Here is a 14,638-nt window from a genome sequence, read left to right on the forward strand (position 1 = left end):
GCAAAATGATTAAAAAGTAATAATTATTTATTATATTGCTTTAACAGGGAACAGCGTGGGAGATGAGGAATGATTTTTCATTTGTTGTGATGTAAAATTTTGATGTAAAGCTTAATGGATTCTGATTGCCCAGAATGCATATTACTTTAAAAAAAGAAAGAAAAAAAAAGATATAATGAGCACTTACGTAAAGAATATTGGCTGATGTGAACTGAGATGCTGTGATGTTTTTATTGCCAAGAAATTGATGCCTAATTTATTACCCAGAGAGAAGGCAAAGGAGCCATGCATGACTTATTCAGGTGTTCCCAAATAAGTATCATCAAAAACATTAGAGCACCTTAAATTAATCCGAATAAAATGTATTTTGATTTTTAGAGTTCTTATATCTCATAGTTTGTGTCACTACTATGTGTTGATTTAATCTTTGCCTGTTTATTTCCCTTCGTTTTTCCCTTCAAGACATCTTATTTGCCAGTAAGAAAACAGCAAGGTTGCCATGGGTTTGGGCACAGCTTAGTGACTTGAACTGTGGGTTATTGCTGTGGACTGGCCCTCTGGTTTGGCACTCTCTCTCCTTCATCATGCTCTCTGTAGGATGTCAGGACTGCGGGAGGCTCACCTAGGCTGGCTGATAGATCAGCATTCTCCCTTTCACTGCACTGTGGATTGGTTGAGAAGCATCTGTGCAGGTTTGTCCTAAAATGGGGATTGGAGGAGTGTTAGATGAAAGAAAATCATAGGAGCTTTGTTAATAGCATAATCACCCTTGCATGGGTCCTGACTTTCTAGTTACAGAGAGGTAGCTAATTTTAACATAAACCAGTTTCCAATTCCTCAACTCCCTGAACCGTACAATCCTTGTCTTACCATTTCTGAATCTTACACTTTTCCTTAGCTCTGAACCCTGACAAGTTTATATGCAGATGAAGGGATATGAAAATGTTAATTCCAGCTGGCTATCAGTCTTTTCTCTCACTTCCTATTGTCTTTCTTTCATTCTCCAGTTGCACAGGAAAAGGCTCCCAAGTTATGTTATAGCAAAGTTTAAACAGATAGATAAAGAACAGAAATTCAGATCAGTTTGATTATGCACATAAAGCAGCTATGGCACAAAAGATTACATTGCCACTAACTCAAAGCAGAACTGTTATAATCGCTCCTTCTGAGTTGTTTTGGGAAACACTATGGAAGAATCAGGGGAACCATAGGAAAGCTTTCCTTGGAACTACCCAGACAGTAGGGTCCTGATCTGAAGATACGTGGAGCACTCTCAGCTCCCACCAAAGTCAATAGGACTTCAGAGTGCTCAGCACCTCGCAGGACTGGGCACCAAGAGAGTGCGTTTTAAAACTGGAGAGAGAGGTCGAAAGGTCAGCTCTTATAGAAATCATTACAGGTAGTGCATTCTCATATGATTCCTGAAAGTGGGTGCTCTCATTGGGGAGAGCTTAGAGAAAAAGCTGTTATGATTGCCAGAGGAAACACTTTTCAAAGACAAAGGGATGAATTCTAACTCGGAATAACTCTGTAGACTTCAGTGGATTCCAGAATGGCTTTCTGACTGCAAAACAAACCTAGTGCCACAAGTTTGTTGTTGGTGGGTCACAGGAGTGTAGAAGGGATTTTCTCTTGGTTGTAGGCCTTGCTTTGGCAGAACCAAAAAACTTTTCATGTTCAAGAGAAATTGTCTGGCTGATAAGGAAACCCAGGTATAAGGCACTAACAGCAATCTGTAGTGATGATTTTTTTTTTAAAGACAGACTTTTTTAAATTAAACTGGCTTCTACCAGAGCAATCCAACACCCCTAGAGGACCAAGCTCTTTTAAGGCAGCAGTGTGATCAGCTGCATTATTAAAGTAACCAAGGCCAGGCTAATAGAATCAACGGTACATAGTGTCTATAACTGATAATGCAAGCATCCCTATTCCCACTCCACCAGCATACTGTAGGGCTGCTAGGGAGTTCAGATGGTTTTCCAAGAGGCGCAAGTATCTTGCAAGGGCTTGATTATGCAGCTCCTGGGTTAGTACTTATTCACACACCCTCCCATAGATTTCAGTGGGATACTCATGTGAGTGCTTACTAATGTGCATAAGGATTTTACAAATGGGCTCTAAAACCTCTACACTTTGCTGTTGCCTTTCTTAAAGCAGGTGCACTCAAGGTTCCCAGTGCTAGATACAAATATTAAAACAAACCAAAAAAAAACCAAACCCCAGAAAAACAACCCAACCCTTTGTCCAACAGCAGAAAAAATGAGGGACCTTTTCTGCATGTTTGGCTGTCTGTGGAATGTTCAGTCCTACTGGCTGAAAATGAATTTGGCGGTGGTTGGGAACACAATTCTATATCAGTGATACAGTCACCACAATGTGTATGTGGACCTCTGTTATCTATTTCCTTGAGCACTGTTAAACGACTGCTATATAAATGGAATAGACATACAATTGTTGTCAGCTATTTTTGCTTGCTGCTTTATAAATACTGTGGTGGGTGATACGTGCTGAGCTGCAGGGCTATAAAAGGGGACAACTGAGGTAACACAGATGGGTTAATAAGAACACAAGAATGGCCACAGTGGGACAGAGCAATGTTCTGTCTAGCCCAGTGTTCTGTCTTCCAACAGTGCTCAGTGTCAGATGCTCCAGAATGAACAAAACAGGCCAGTTATCAAATGATAATACATAAGTGCTGTTTATGCATTCTCAACTCAAGTAGAACTGACAATCATTTAAGGAGAGAGCTAATGGGATTTGGAGCATTTGGTTTTGGATCCTTCCCCCTCTTTCTTCTCCTTCTTGTTTATCTTTTCTCAGTTTATCTGTTAGGTCAGTTATTTCAGTCCCAACCCATTTGTCGTATGAACCTCTCTCGCCACCTAGTGTTCAGTGAAAGACTCTTAACGACACTGCTGTATTTTCATATTTTGCACTTGTACCAAGAAGACGCATATGATGTAGTTCTTGACAGTGAGGATTTTGAGTAACAGCTATTCCTTCCTATTACAATTTGGTGCAATTTGCAAATGTAGAAACTCATCTTTTCCTTACTTGTCTTAGCCTTTCAGGAACAAATTGTTTATTTTCATATTTCACTGATGTACCAAACAAGCCTTTGTCTTTTCTAATAGTAGCAATCATCATGCTGTTGATTGATTTAAATGCATATTTCTGTTAAACAGTAGTAACCTAACAGGTGATTTAAGTGAAAGGGTGATTATTTTGAATCAGGTAACATTTATTTGACTATTTTTCCTCTTAGATGATACATCAGCAACCTAACCCAGGTATACTTTATGAGTATATCATTCCAGAAGCCAACATCATTAGCCCTCAGTTGCCTCCGCACAGAAGGCCAGGTAAATCATCATTGCTTTAAGCACATTCTGTAACATTATGGGCCAGTAGCAATATTCTGGCCTCACTGAAGTCAATGGAAGTTTTGTCATTGGCTTCATGAGGCCAGGATTTCACCCTTAATGTTCAGCAGGTGTAAAGCAGTGTAACTCCATTGACTTCGAAGGAGTTACTCTGATTTGCTTCAGCCTAGGATCTGGTTCTTTATTTCTATTTTGAAGGAAATTTTGTCTTTAATGTGTCACATGGGATAAGAACACACTGTGACTTTTCCTTGATCAGTTACTGTTATGAGCTGAATTGCTGTGCCTGTATTTCAGAAATTAAAATACTTTTTCTTTCTTTTTGGCGTTTGATATTTTGAAACAACCTTTCTCAGCTTCTCTCTTGCAGTCCTGTGGAAATTTCTAAGCCCCCAAAGCTACAGTTTCTCTAGACAGAACGTATTTAAAGTTCTATAGCATGGAGGTGTGTTAAATGTAACAGTAATTCTGAAAAAAAACGAGAACATTGGCAAGGCAAGTTTGGTACTATTTCTCATGTTTTGGATTCTCCTTGTCAGATTTGTATTGGCTCTATAGCCTGTTCTTTAATGAGGAGCAGCTGGAATTTGACATTAAGAGGCACAGAATATAGAGCATGGTGAAAAAACAAATCCTTGGGAAACTTGATTGACATTAGGTGCAATAATTATGCTAGAAAATGCCTGGTGAATTTCCACTTTTGTGTGCGTGTTTGCTTGCTGAGAATTGGGTGCCTCATTGAAAAGCAGCAAAGTCTTTGTCTGCAGAACAGCCCAGCAAGTCTGTATATGGAGATAAAAGCTACTTCCAGGCTTGACAACTTTGTAGACCATTGTTGCAACTGCTAATTAGTGAATGCATTAGCTAATATTTGAAAGAGATAATCACTCTTTTAATTTGCTATTGTTGCCTGTTCTCAGGGGAGCCATTCAATGGTCAGTTAGAACTGACAGATGGTACAGATCACGAAGACGAGAATTTGCAGAGGGAGACAGACACTCACACTGGACAGTCAACAGGGACCTTTCCTGTTATTCAGCCAGGAAGGTTTCCTTCTCATCAGCCAGACAACCAGGTGCCTGCTGTGCAGCCACCACGACGAAACCGAGAACACAACTGGAAACAGCTTGGAACAACTGAGTGCACCACTTCGTGTGGGAAAGGTAAATGCTTTACAGTGTAGGCATAGTATTTATATTACACACAGGAGGATTCTAGGCCAGGAGAAGAAAAACATGGGGGAAAGAGCATGTTAGAAAACCCTGCAAATCCCCGTATGCATTAGACATATGTTTGAGCCACTGCTTTCTGTTGTTTCTCACTAAGTGATAGACAGACAAATCTATAGCACAAAGTGAGTTCCAAATATATGTCAATAAAAATAATTTTAAAATAAAAGAAACAGAGCATGGTGCACATAGTTTATAAACAGGCTTGGGAGATTCCAATTTTTTTTATCATTTCAACAGGTAATATTGATGTTTATTTTTAAGTATTTTTTTATCAATTTAATTTTTCACAGTTGTGCAAAATTATGGGTTTTAAGCATTTTTTATATTTTTATCCATTTACATTTTCACAGCTGTGGGAATTTTTTGAGGGGGTCAGTCCATAATTATTTAATGACAGCGATATTCAAAAAGGTAACGCTTCATAACCATTAAAACACAAATTGTCAACACTCATCAAAATATACAAAGTAAATATCCTTAAATCAAACTCTAATAAGTTCTCAAGCAGCATTTTTCTTACTTTTGCCTAGCTGTAAATTTTAATTATTATTAATGGAAATATTTGTCATTGGTTTGTGTGTGTATGGTGAAATCGACGTTTACTGACACTTACTGATAAAAATCTAATTCTTCCAAGCTTAATTATAAAGCAGAACATGGTATCCATTGCTGAAATAAGAAATATTGCAGTCTTTTATGGCTGAGGACAATTGCCTGAAGTTGCTTTTCTCATTTTTCCCTGATACACTACCATTATCCTCAGCATTCTTTGGTTTCCTTTCCCCATTTGTTTAAATCTTCCATTTTCATTGGTACTTTTTGCACCTCTGTAAATATCTTCCTACTATTTGTCTGGATTGCACCTTTACTGGTAATGCCAGTTAGATGCCCTTGAAATATATGGTGTGAATTACAAGCTTTTTGAGGGGTTTGACCCCTTTAATTAACCTTTTGCATGATGAGGCATAGCTGTTTGGGGCACAAAAGCTGGTTGAACTAGCCAATGGTAAGAACAGATGTACTGATTCTTTTGACAAACATCAGTGGTATATTCTCCAGAATACTGCAGGACCTGAATACTTGAGCAGAAGATGATAGTAGAGTGTATAGTTTCTAGAGATTTGTGATGTCCAAACACAATTTTTGTTAATGTTTATAGCCTTGCTGCTGAGTACCCTTTTCCTATTTGGAAACCAACACATTATATTAAAGTATAATCCAAATTGAGGTGCTCTAGTAAATACTGTCCTCTTTGTCTGGAATAAAAACCCAAGAGTAAATAATAAAAACAATCAAAATAAGATATAATCTAAACCAAGTGAAAGGGCCTTCCATCATGCTCTGACTCCTGTGCTAGCAAACCTCTGACAGGAGTAAATTCTACTGGTGGGGAAGTTCACCTGAGAAGTCCTGCCACCAGTCACACTTAACTCCAGGTATTGTCAACACATACCTCCTAGCTGAGCTTATTATAAAATGGAAAGGCTCTCTCTCAAAGCTTCACCAGTTAGGTGTATGTCAGGGCTACTGATACAGCTAACAAAACACAACTCTACACGTTCCATATAACTTGTTAAGCTGCTGGGAAAATTGTGGTTCTGTTGAGCTAGAATAAAGGAAACTTTTTAACTCTGGACATAGAGGAAAGGTAATATATTTGTGGCAGTGAGCATATTCCTGAGGTGAGGGAAGACAATTAAAGGTGATGATGTAAAGGGAGTTGATAGTGTATTCTGTTACTGGGAATATTGAGCTATTAGAGAGATGTGACTGCTCTGCAAAGCTATGTCCTCTGGGGGGAAATTTCAGTTAATTTTCTTTAGGGCTCTCTCCTTGCTCCAAGGTGTGAAACTGAGGTAGTGCATGAAATCCTTATGCCGTGCTGATCCTTATGCACATCATCATCATAATGAATTCAAATTATATCTCTGTCAGGAAAGCTGGTAATTAAACACATTACATCAATGTTCTCTTTTTTTTATTGTTTTTTCCTGCTAATCCTGGACAATGAATTGGGAAATCTGCCCTACTTGGGGAAATTATGGCAGAAATGTTACAGTACTAAAATCAGGACTCTTGGGAGTCTAACACTTGGAGGGGGGGCAGTGAACATAAATCATAATTATTTTGCTTGGACTTAGGAAATGGCTTTTAGATTTGAGTATGCGGGCAGGATCCTTGGCTACTGTAAATAGACATAAACTCTCTTGCAATCAGTGAGGTTCACCAGCTGAGGATTGGGACCAACATATTTTCAGAAGGTGGAAGCTGAAGTTTCGTTGCAAAAGAATTATGCATTTGAGTACTCAGCTCAAGAAATTCTGCATGCAAATACGGGTGCACAAATCTGTAAGGCTTTTGGGGGATTTCAGTCATTTTATAGGAAGAATGTTGAAAACTTTCCTTTATAATCCCTATGATCAGAATTTTGCTGTTTTTAAATATCTGGCGGTCAGTGGGAAGCAGCTATGAAATCTGAATCCAGATTAAACAGCAGAACACTGGAAAAATATCATATCACAGGAAAGCTTTCAGCATGTTATGGAACTGAGACTTACTCCCAGAAATTATAGAGGAGGAATATCTGAAATAAATATACCTTCCCTAGGTTCTAACGGGGGGTAAACCTTGTGTCCGAGACTCTACCAAATTTAATTAGCAGGATACTAGACTGGGACATCAATGATTTGCTGATAGTATGAACAGTTCGTTACAAATCTAGGCCTGAGTTACTTGGCTGACTACCTCTGCCCATATAATCCTCCAAGGCAACTGAGGTCCAACAGGTTCTTTGCTCTCTCTCAACGAGAAATGATAAAGAGATGCAAAACAATTTTTTGAAACGAAGTTGAAATTTTGGATTTGTTTCCATTTTCCAGAGTTGGTAAAGGAATATTTTTTATTTCATTTTTAAAAACATTCTGAGAAATTTTTTTGATAATATTTGAAAATTTGAACTTTTTTCCATATTTGCCTTTTTTGCAACTTCAAAAATGTTTTTGATGTCCATTGTTTCCTTCACCTTTTCATTTTTTCTTTTCTTCTTTTGCTACTCTGTAATTTTTCATAACTTCTTCAACTTTGGGAAGTTATTGATTAGCAAAAGGAGGAAGGAAAAGAAGAAAAGCGCCTACACATCATTCATTTTCTTTCATTTCATGGCAGAATGGCATCAAGGAAAAAGGAGAAGATTGATTTTTTATTAAAAACTAGAAACATTGGATGTACCTTTCACTGAAGTTTTTGATTTTGAAAAAAGGCCATTTATCTTTTTTTTAAATTATTTTCCAGATGAAAAATATCAACCAGCTCTTGTCCTAAAGTTCCACCTGATCAGACAAGAGTGTAGCTTTCTAATAACAGGTCTATGCCTGTGCAAACTGCTGACGTGGTAGTGAGGGTATTTCTATGGCACCAACTCTGTGCATCAGCCAGACACAGATGAGAGCATATGCCACTACAGCTTGTACACGCCAGGAACCACAGAAACTCCTCCTGAGAGCAACTCCTCTTCCCTGTTCCTCTGTCCTCCAGCACAGACTGTGGCTCAGAGCCACAATCTAGGCTTTAGCTTAGCTGTAAATGGAAACACATTACAGAGAGAGTGGTATGAATACGAAATTTAGTAACAGTGATACCGCAGTGTGCAGAATGTTCTTAATTGAAAAAGCAAATTCATAAAGAAAGCTAATGACTAAAGCACCCTGCTGATTGCTGTTACCTACTTTCTACTAGAACTGGAAGAATGAAGATGGCTCTGTATGCAATTTTATTGTAAATTAGCATTTCAGGTGCAAAACTTCTCATTTAAATATATTGCTGAATGAATTTAAATTTTGCAGATGTGTAAGCTTTTAATTTCCTTTATTACAAATGCCATATTTTGCTGCATGTCAGCCAACAGCATTAATCAGAACCACACTTATTTTATTTAAACCATGGGTGTGCGTTAAAGCTATTACAAAACTTTAGTGCAAGATCAATTAAAACAAATAGCCATCTGAATGTACTGTGTGCGTGCGCTCTCTCTCTCTCTCAGCCAACGTCCTGGTTAGATGAAGAAAAACATAAGGTTTGTAAATACAGAATGAGATGCAGGAGTCTGCAGCAAATCTGTTAACAAACACAGTTAAAAACTTTTAAGTAATCACCAAAAGTTACCATTAAATTGAAAGTTAGAACACTGGGAGGTAGGAATGTGAGGCTAGTTAACAACAGATGCTAGACTTAGACAGCAGATTCAAGCATATAATTAGATATAGAAGGAGCTGGAGCAGACTAAGCATTCAGTCCAATGGCATAAGATCTGCATTGTCAGCAATCATGTAAGCCAGTTGCAGTATCGATGGACTCTTAGCATTAATAGGCTTCTAACTTATACTGCATTAGCTAAGATGTTCAAGGTGTTGCTATTACAGTTTTACCCTTTTGTTCACTCCTCCCTGCCACATACACCAAAAGAAAAGAGACAGCTGCGTGTTGTCAGCAAATTATCCAGTTTCAGAGTTGTGCGGGCTTTTAGTCATGTGACTCATTTGGACTTTTACGATGAGTCATGCAGCTTTGAACTCTGCGCATGTTTGTGTTTTCATATGTTACATGCTGGGTAACAACAGGAGAGGACTCCATGTTTCTACAATCAACCAGCTTTTTGTTAAGAGAACTATTTACAGAGGTACAGCTAGCATTCTAGCTGTCTGCACACAGACTGGCATTCTGGTGCCTTCTGCAACCTGTACTCCTCCCTCTAAGTTCCATGCAGGTTGCTGCCTTGTGGGCCCATAGTTTGGTTCTAAAATAGACACAAGCATATTTGGTGGTGGAAGGAAGGAATTAAGCTGCAACTCTAACAACTTGTGCCCCACTTTCTCACTTCTTTCCTGTAAGGATTTGCTTCTCTTTACTCAGGATGTAAATTCTCTTGTAGAGCAGTGTTTCCCAAACTTGGGACGCTGCTTGTGTAGGAAAAGCCCCTGGCGGGCCGAACTGGTTTGTTTACCTGCCATGTCCGCAGGTTTGGCTGATTGCGGGTCTCACTGGCCACCACTTCCAGCATCTCCCATTGGCCTGGAGCAGTGAACTGCGGCCAGTGGAAGCTGCGATCGGCTGAACCTGCGGACGCAGCAGGTAAACAAACCAGCCCGGCCCGCCAGGGGTTTTCCATACACAAGCGGCATCCCAAGTTTGGGAAACACTGTTGTAGAGGATTGTGCCTTCAAGAAACCTGAAACATCAGGAAGAACAGCTGGTATTGGGTAAGGGTGGGAGATGTGCAATATGATCGCTGGAAAGCTGCAACAAGAATCTGCTTGCTGAAACATAAACATTGTCTAGTAGTTGTCTGTGTGACTGGGGACTCTACTCTTCAGGTTGTGTACGGTTCTTCCTTAAATTCCCAAGCACAGCAGCTGTTAACGTAAATGTGAGTCAGTATAGTTTTACCCTAGTTTTACTTTAGAAACAAAGGTCTACCCCAGCTGTCACATAGGCCCATGGCAAAACTTCCATTGTTTTCAATTGAAACAGGATCAGACCCTAAATTTGAGGAGGAGAGTTATTAAGATAGGGACAGCATATCAGGATATGTCCGTGGAAAGAAGGGTAAACAAGTTACCTGCATTCCTGTTTGAATTATGTGTTTTGTTTGTGATCAGTTCATTTTGGGGTATAAACATACTTACCTCTAACTTAAGCAGGATCTTTCCCTTTCAGGTCAGAGTTTATTTTCACACTGCATTATTTCTTTTTTTGCCCACCCATCAGTCTCCACACTAACTGGGCCTCACTATTCCAAAGTTGCTAGTGATTTGAGGTGCTTCTCCTTATGACGCCCACTTAAGATAACTGAAAATGGCCTGATTTTCACAGGTCTAGTGCTCAGCCATTATAGCGTAGCTCCTGAGAAGAATTCGAATAAAGTGGCTACAGGCAGGGATAGAAAAGTTTGACATGGATCTTCTTTGGAACAGAGTAGCAGGAATTAGAAAGAACTGTGTGGGCTTTGAGGGAGTTTGTACAAACTCTTCTTTGACCTCAGAACTAGAGCTGTGTGACTCACTGAGCTGCTGGAATTGGTGAAAATTCTCTCTGGACAGAATAATGGAAGTGACACACTTAGCATTTTGGTCTGAATTTTTCACCACCCTGAGAGACAGGTTACACAAGCAAAGGAAATCACTGCCTTTCTCTCTAAGTGCAAAACTTAGCTGAAGAGACTGAGCAGTTAAAAAAGGAGAGAAATGATAATACTTAACATCTATCCAGTAGTTGTCATCCCTAAAGCATTAATTCATGAAGCCTCAAAACACTCCATTGAGGTAGGTATTATTTTTATATCCTTTTTTATCTGATGATAATCCTAAAATAGGGAGGGTAAGTTACTTGCCCAAAAGCAAAAAGAAAAGGAATCTGACAAAGAGGCTGGATTAGTACACACCAGTTCCTTCTCCCAGTCCTGTGTTCAGGCTGCTAAATTGCATTTTTTAAATCAACTACAGGCTGAAGCTAGGCACATTTCTCCCCATAAACATTTAATGGAGCAAAACCACAACATTTTCTCAGCCTCTCTTGCAATGTTATGCTGTGGTTTATGTTTGCAGGCAGCTGCAGTTGTCATATTGCTGTAAGCAGCAAAGCATTCAGATTTCACTTATGTTTATTTGTGTTTACGTACATTGGATAAACTACTAATCTGGACCATTTTCCTTATCCTGTTGCTCTCTTGTGTTTAGGTTCTCTGTACCAGATCCTGTTGTTGTAGCTAAGTCATGTGTATGTTGAATGTTTTCTTTTTATCTGCACTACTTATTATTGGTTTGTTTGTTGTGTTTGTTTTTTTGCCATTTCAGGGTTGCGATACCCAATCTTCCATTGTGTAAACAGAATCTCTCATGAGGAGGTGTCTGAGAGCTATTGTGACACCAGCACCAAGCCCACACCAGAAGAAGAAGCCTGCAATATCTTCCCATGCCCAGCCTTGTAAGATAGTACCAGAAAATACACTGGAAAATGAAGGCAGCAGTGTCACTGAAGCTTTGCACAAAGGAGGGTAGTTGTTTTAAATAGGACTCTAGGGTGAACATCTCAAGTATTTTCCACTTGTGACAGCTGATGGGTTCCCCTGTCAGAGGTGGTTTTTATTCCTTTCTAAGGAAGTGGCAGCCATAGCAGTTTATCCCCCATTCCAGCACTGTTATCCCATGTGAGATAAGGGAGTTAGGAGAGATTGGCTGTCATTTACTCTGGGTTAAATGCAGCCAATCCTCAACAGGTATGATGGTTGAGGTGCACTGCAATCTCTCCTGTAGTCTCTCCCTTGGTGCTCTTTCCAAGAGAGAAGCCTCTACCTGCACTTCTCCTAGAGCAGAACTCCGCAGTTCACACCACTTTAGACTGAATCACCAGGTTACGTTCCCACTGTTACAGGGCAAATGGTGCCTTATGCATTATATCCCTTTGCAGTCCCTCATGAGTGCACCACTGGTGACAGTTTCTGCTGCCTTCACCTCTCTGGGTGCAACCCCACCCCATTCTACCACTCAGTCCCCCATCTTCTAACCATGTTAATATGACAGGCCCAAACGTACCAGGCACCTGCAAGGCACTTCCCTCTGGGAGCCTGTGATCAGCAGCTGATTAAGGTAACTCAGAACAGCTCCTTCCAAGCAGCACACTGTGTATTCACCCAAGGGTATATAGCAGGAGTTGCCAACCTTTCAGAAGTTGTGTGCTGAGTCTTCATGTATTCACTCTAATTTAAGGTTTTGCATGCCGGTAATACATTGTAACGGTTTTAGAAGGTGTCTTTCTATAAGTCTATAATATATAACTAAACTATTGTATGTGAAGTAAATAAGGTTTTTAAAATGTTTAAGAAGCTTCATTTAAAATTAAATTAAAATGAAGAGCCCCCCGGACCGGTGTCCAGGACCCGGGCAGTTTGAGTGGCACTGAAAATCAGCTCGCATGCCATGAGTTGCCTATCCCTGGTATATATGGTATATAGCAAGCAGATAAAAGGGTTAACACTACAGAGGGTCTTGCCTAAGCTTTGAGACAAGGGATAAGCTTTAGGCAGCCTATACTGCCTCAGACACACCCTGCAGGGCCTCTGTCTCTGACTGACTGCTCCTGCTGCAATCTCTGCTGCTCTCTGTCAGCTTCTCTACACACACACTTCCTCTCCAGGCAGGGAGTTCTAAGGTTTACTGTCATTTTTGATCTTAGGACCCCTGGCCTGGGAAAAATAGGCCTGTGACCTGGCTAGAGCCAGGTGGGCAATTCCAAGTAATAGCCTAGGGTTACCATATTTGAACTTTCAAAAAAGAGGACACTCCATGGGGGGGCAGCCTCATCCCCTATCCACTCCCTCCCACTTCCCACCCACTAACTGCCCCCCACAGAACCCCCAACCCATCCAACCCCCCCTGCTCCTTGTCGCCAGATCGCCCCTCTGGGACCCCAGCCCCTATCTAACCCTCCCTTCTCCTTGTCCCTAACTGTCCCCTTCTGAGACCCCCTCCCACCCTAACTGCCCACCTAGGACCTCACCCCCTACCTGTCCCCTGATGGCCCTGACTCCTATCCACACCCCCGCCCCTTAACAGGCCCCCCCAAAACCCCTGACCCATCCAACCCTCCCTGTCCCTGACTGCCCCGACCCCCCTCCACACCCCTGCTCCCTGACAGCTCCCCCCGACCCATCCAACCCCCCTCTGCTCCCTGTCTCCTGACTGCCCCCACCCCCAGAGCCCCCTGCCCCTTCTCCAATCCCCCAACCCCCTTACCATGCTGCTCAGACCATCACATCTGGCCAGACACATGGAGCCAGACACACTGCCACGCTCCCTGCGAAGTGCACAGCCCCCCCACTCCCACCCCGAGCGCTGCTGGCGCGGTGTGCTGAGGCTGCAGGGGACAAGGGAGCAGGGGAGGGGCTCTGGCTGCTGGAAGCCCTGATGCGAGCGGCTCATTCCGGCCCAGCCGCTCTGTCAACCGTGCCGTGCTCTGCGTTGGGAGGGAAATCCTGGACCTTTTTAGATTTTTACAAAGTCTTCCCAGACGGCTATTTAAAACCCAAAAATCCGGGCATGTCCAGGATAACATGGTAACCCTGTAACAGCCCATCCAATGTTCTCTAAAGGACTCTTGGAATACTTTCACCAGAGATATCTGATCTCTAGTCACAGCTTTGTTTCCTGCTGTTCTTCCTAATAACCTTTAATTCAAGCTTTACGTTTTAATTCAACTCTGTCTAATCAGACAGAATACTGTCAATCAGGTAAACTGGGATGCATACAGTGCTGTTGATAAATTATACAACTATTGCCCTCATTCTCCACAACAGTGTGAAGGGCTTTTGTACTGGCAATGCACTCACCTCCCTGATCATGACACCAAAAATGACATGAAAATGAAAATATGTATATTAATAAAACAAATACATATATACAGTCTTAATAGAAGTCTTAATGGAAAGGAATCTTAGTCACTGAAATGAAATGCATCTATTCATTGTTTATCACACATCAGTTTATTTTAGTATGTAAGTTAATGCCCATTTAGGTGATCCATCTACCATTCCTCCTTCAGACAACTGTCTTATTACTGCTCTCCCTGTGTCATGTCCAGAAAAAGTCTGTAAGCTCCTCAGGGCAGGCATCTTGCTTTTACATGTTTTGGGAAATGCTGTTAAAATAATCAGAAATAATATATATTGCTAGACAATCTCTAAAATACATTCTGATCACTATGTACCCACTTGTGCAACTCTTACAGATTAATAGTGTGACACCTCACCCTACAAGTAGACCGTTTGTAAGTATGCAGGGGTCCCCTGTATAAAGGATAAGTGTTGTTTATTTCAGTATTCAGCAAGAGATACACAGAGGTTTAAATGATACTATAAGGCTTTTTTTGTCCAAACACTTATAGTCAGAATTGAAATGAGATTAATGTCAACAATATGGCAATATCTTTATTAACAGTGGATCATTATCATGTTCTCCTTTTTCTTTTTTCTGT

General features: G+C 40.8%; 1 protein-coding gene across 2 annotated transcripts in view; it reads left to right on the plus strand.

The window, feature by feature from the left end:
- Positions 1 to 14,638, plus strand: part of THSD4 (thrombospondin type 1 domain containing 4) — a 654,719-nt gene that overhangs the window by 585,754 nt on the left and 54,327 nt on the right. For both annotated transcript variants that reach the window (XM_050967929.1, XM_050967930.1), the window contains 3 exons: positions 3,266 to 3,362; positions 4,304 to 4,546; positions 11,464 to 11,593. In XM_050967929.1, the coding sequence (XP_050823886.1) occupies positions 3,266 to 3,362; positions 4,304 to 4,546; positions 11,464 to 11,593 (470 nt within the window). The remainder of the gene's footprint in view (positions 1 to 3,265; positions 3,363 to 4,303; positions 4,547 to 11,463; positions 11,594 to 14,638) is intronic.

The sequence above is a fragment of the Gopherus flavomarginatus genome, chromosome 9 (assembly GCF_025201925.1).
Source record: "Gopherus flavomarginatus isolate rGopFla2 chromosome 9, rGopFla2.mat.asm, whole genome shotgun sequence".
NCBI classification, from domain to species: domain Eukaryota; kingdom Metazoa; phylum Chordata; order Testudines; family Testudinidae; genus Gopherus; species Gopherus flavomarginatus.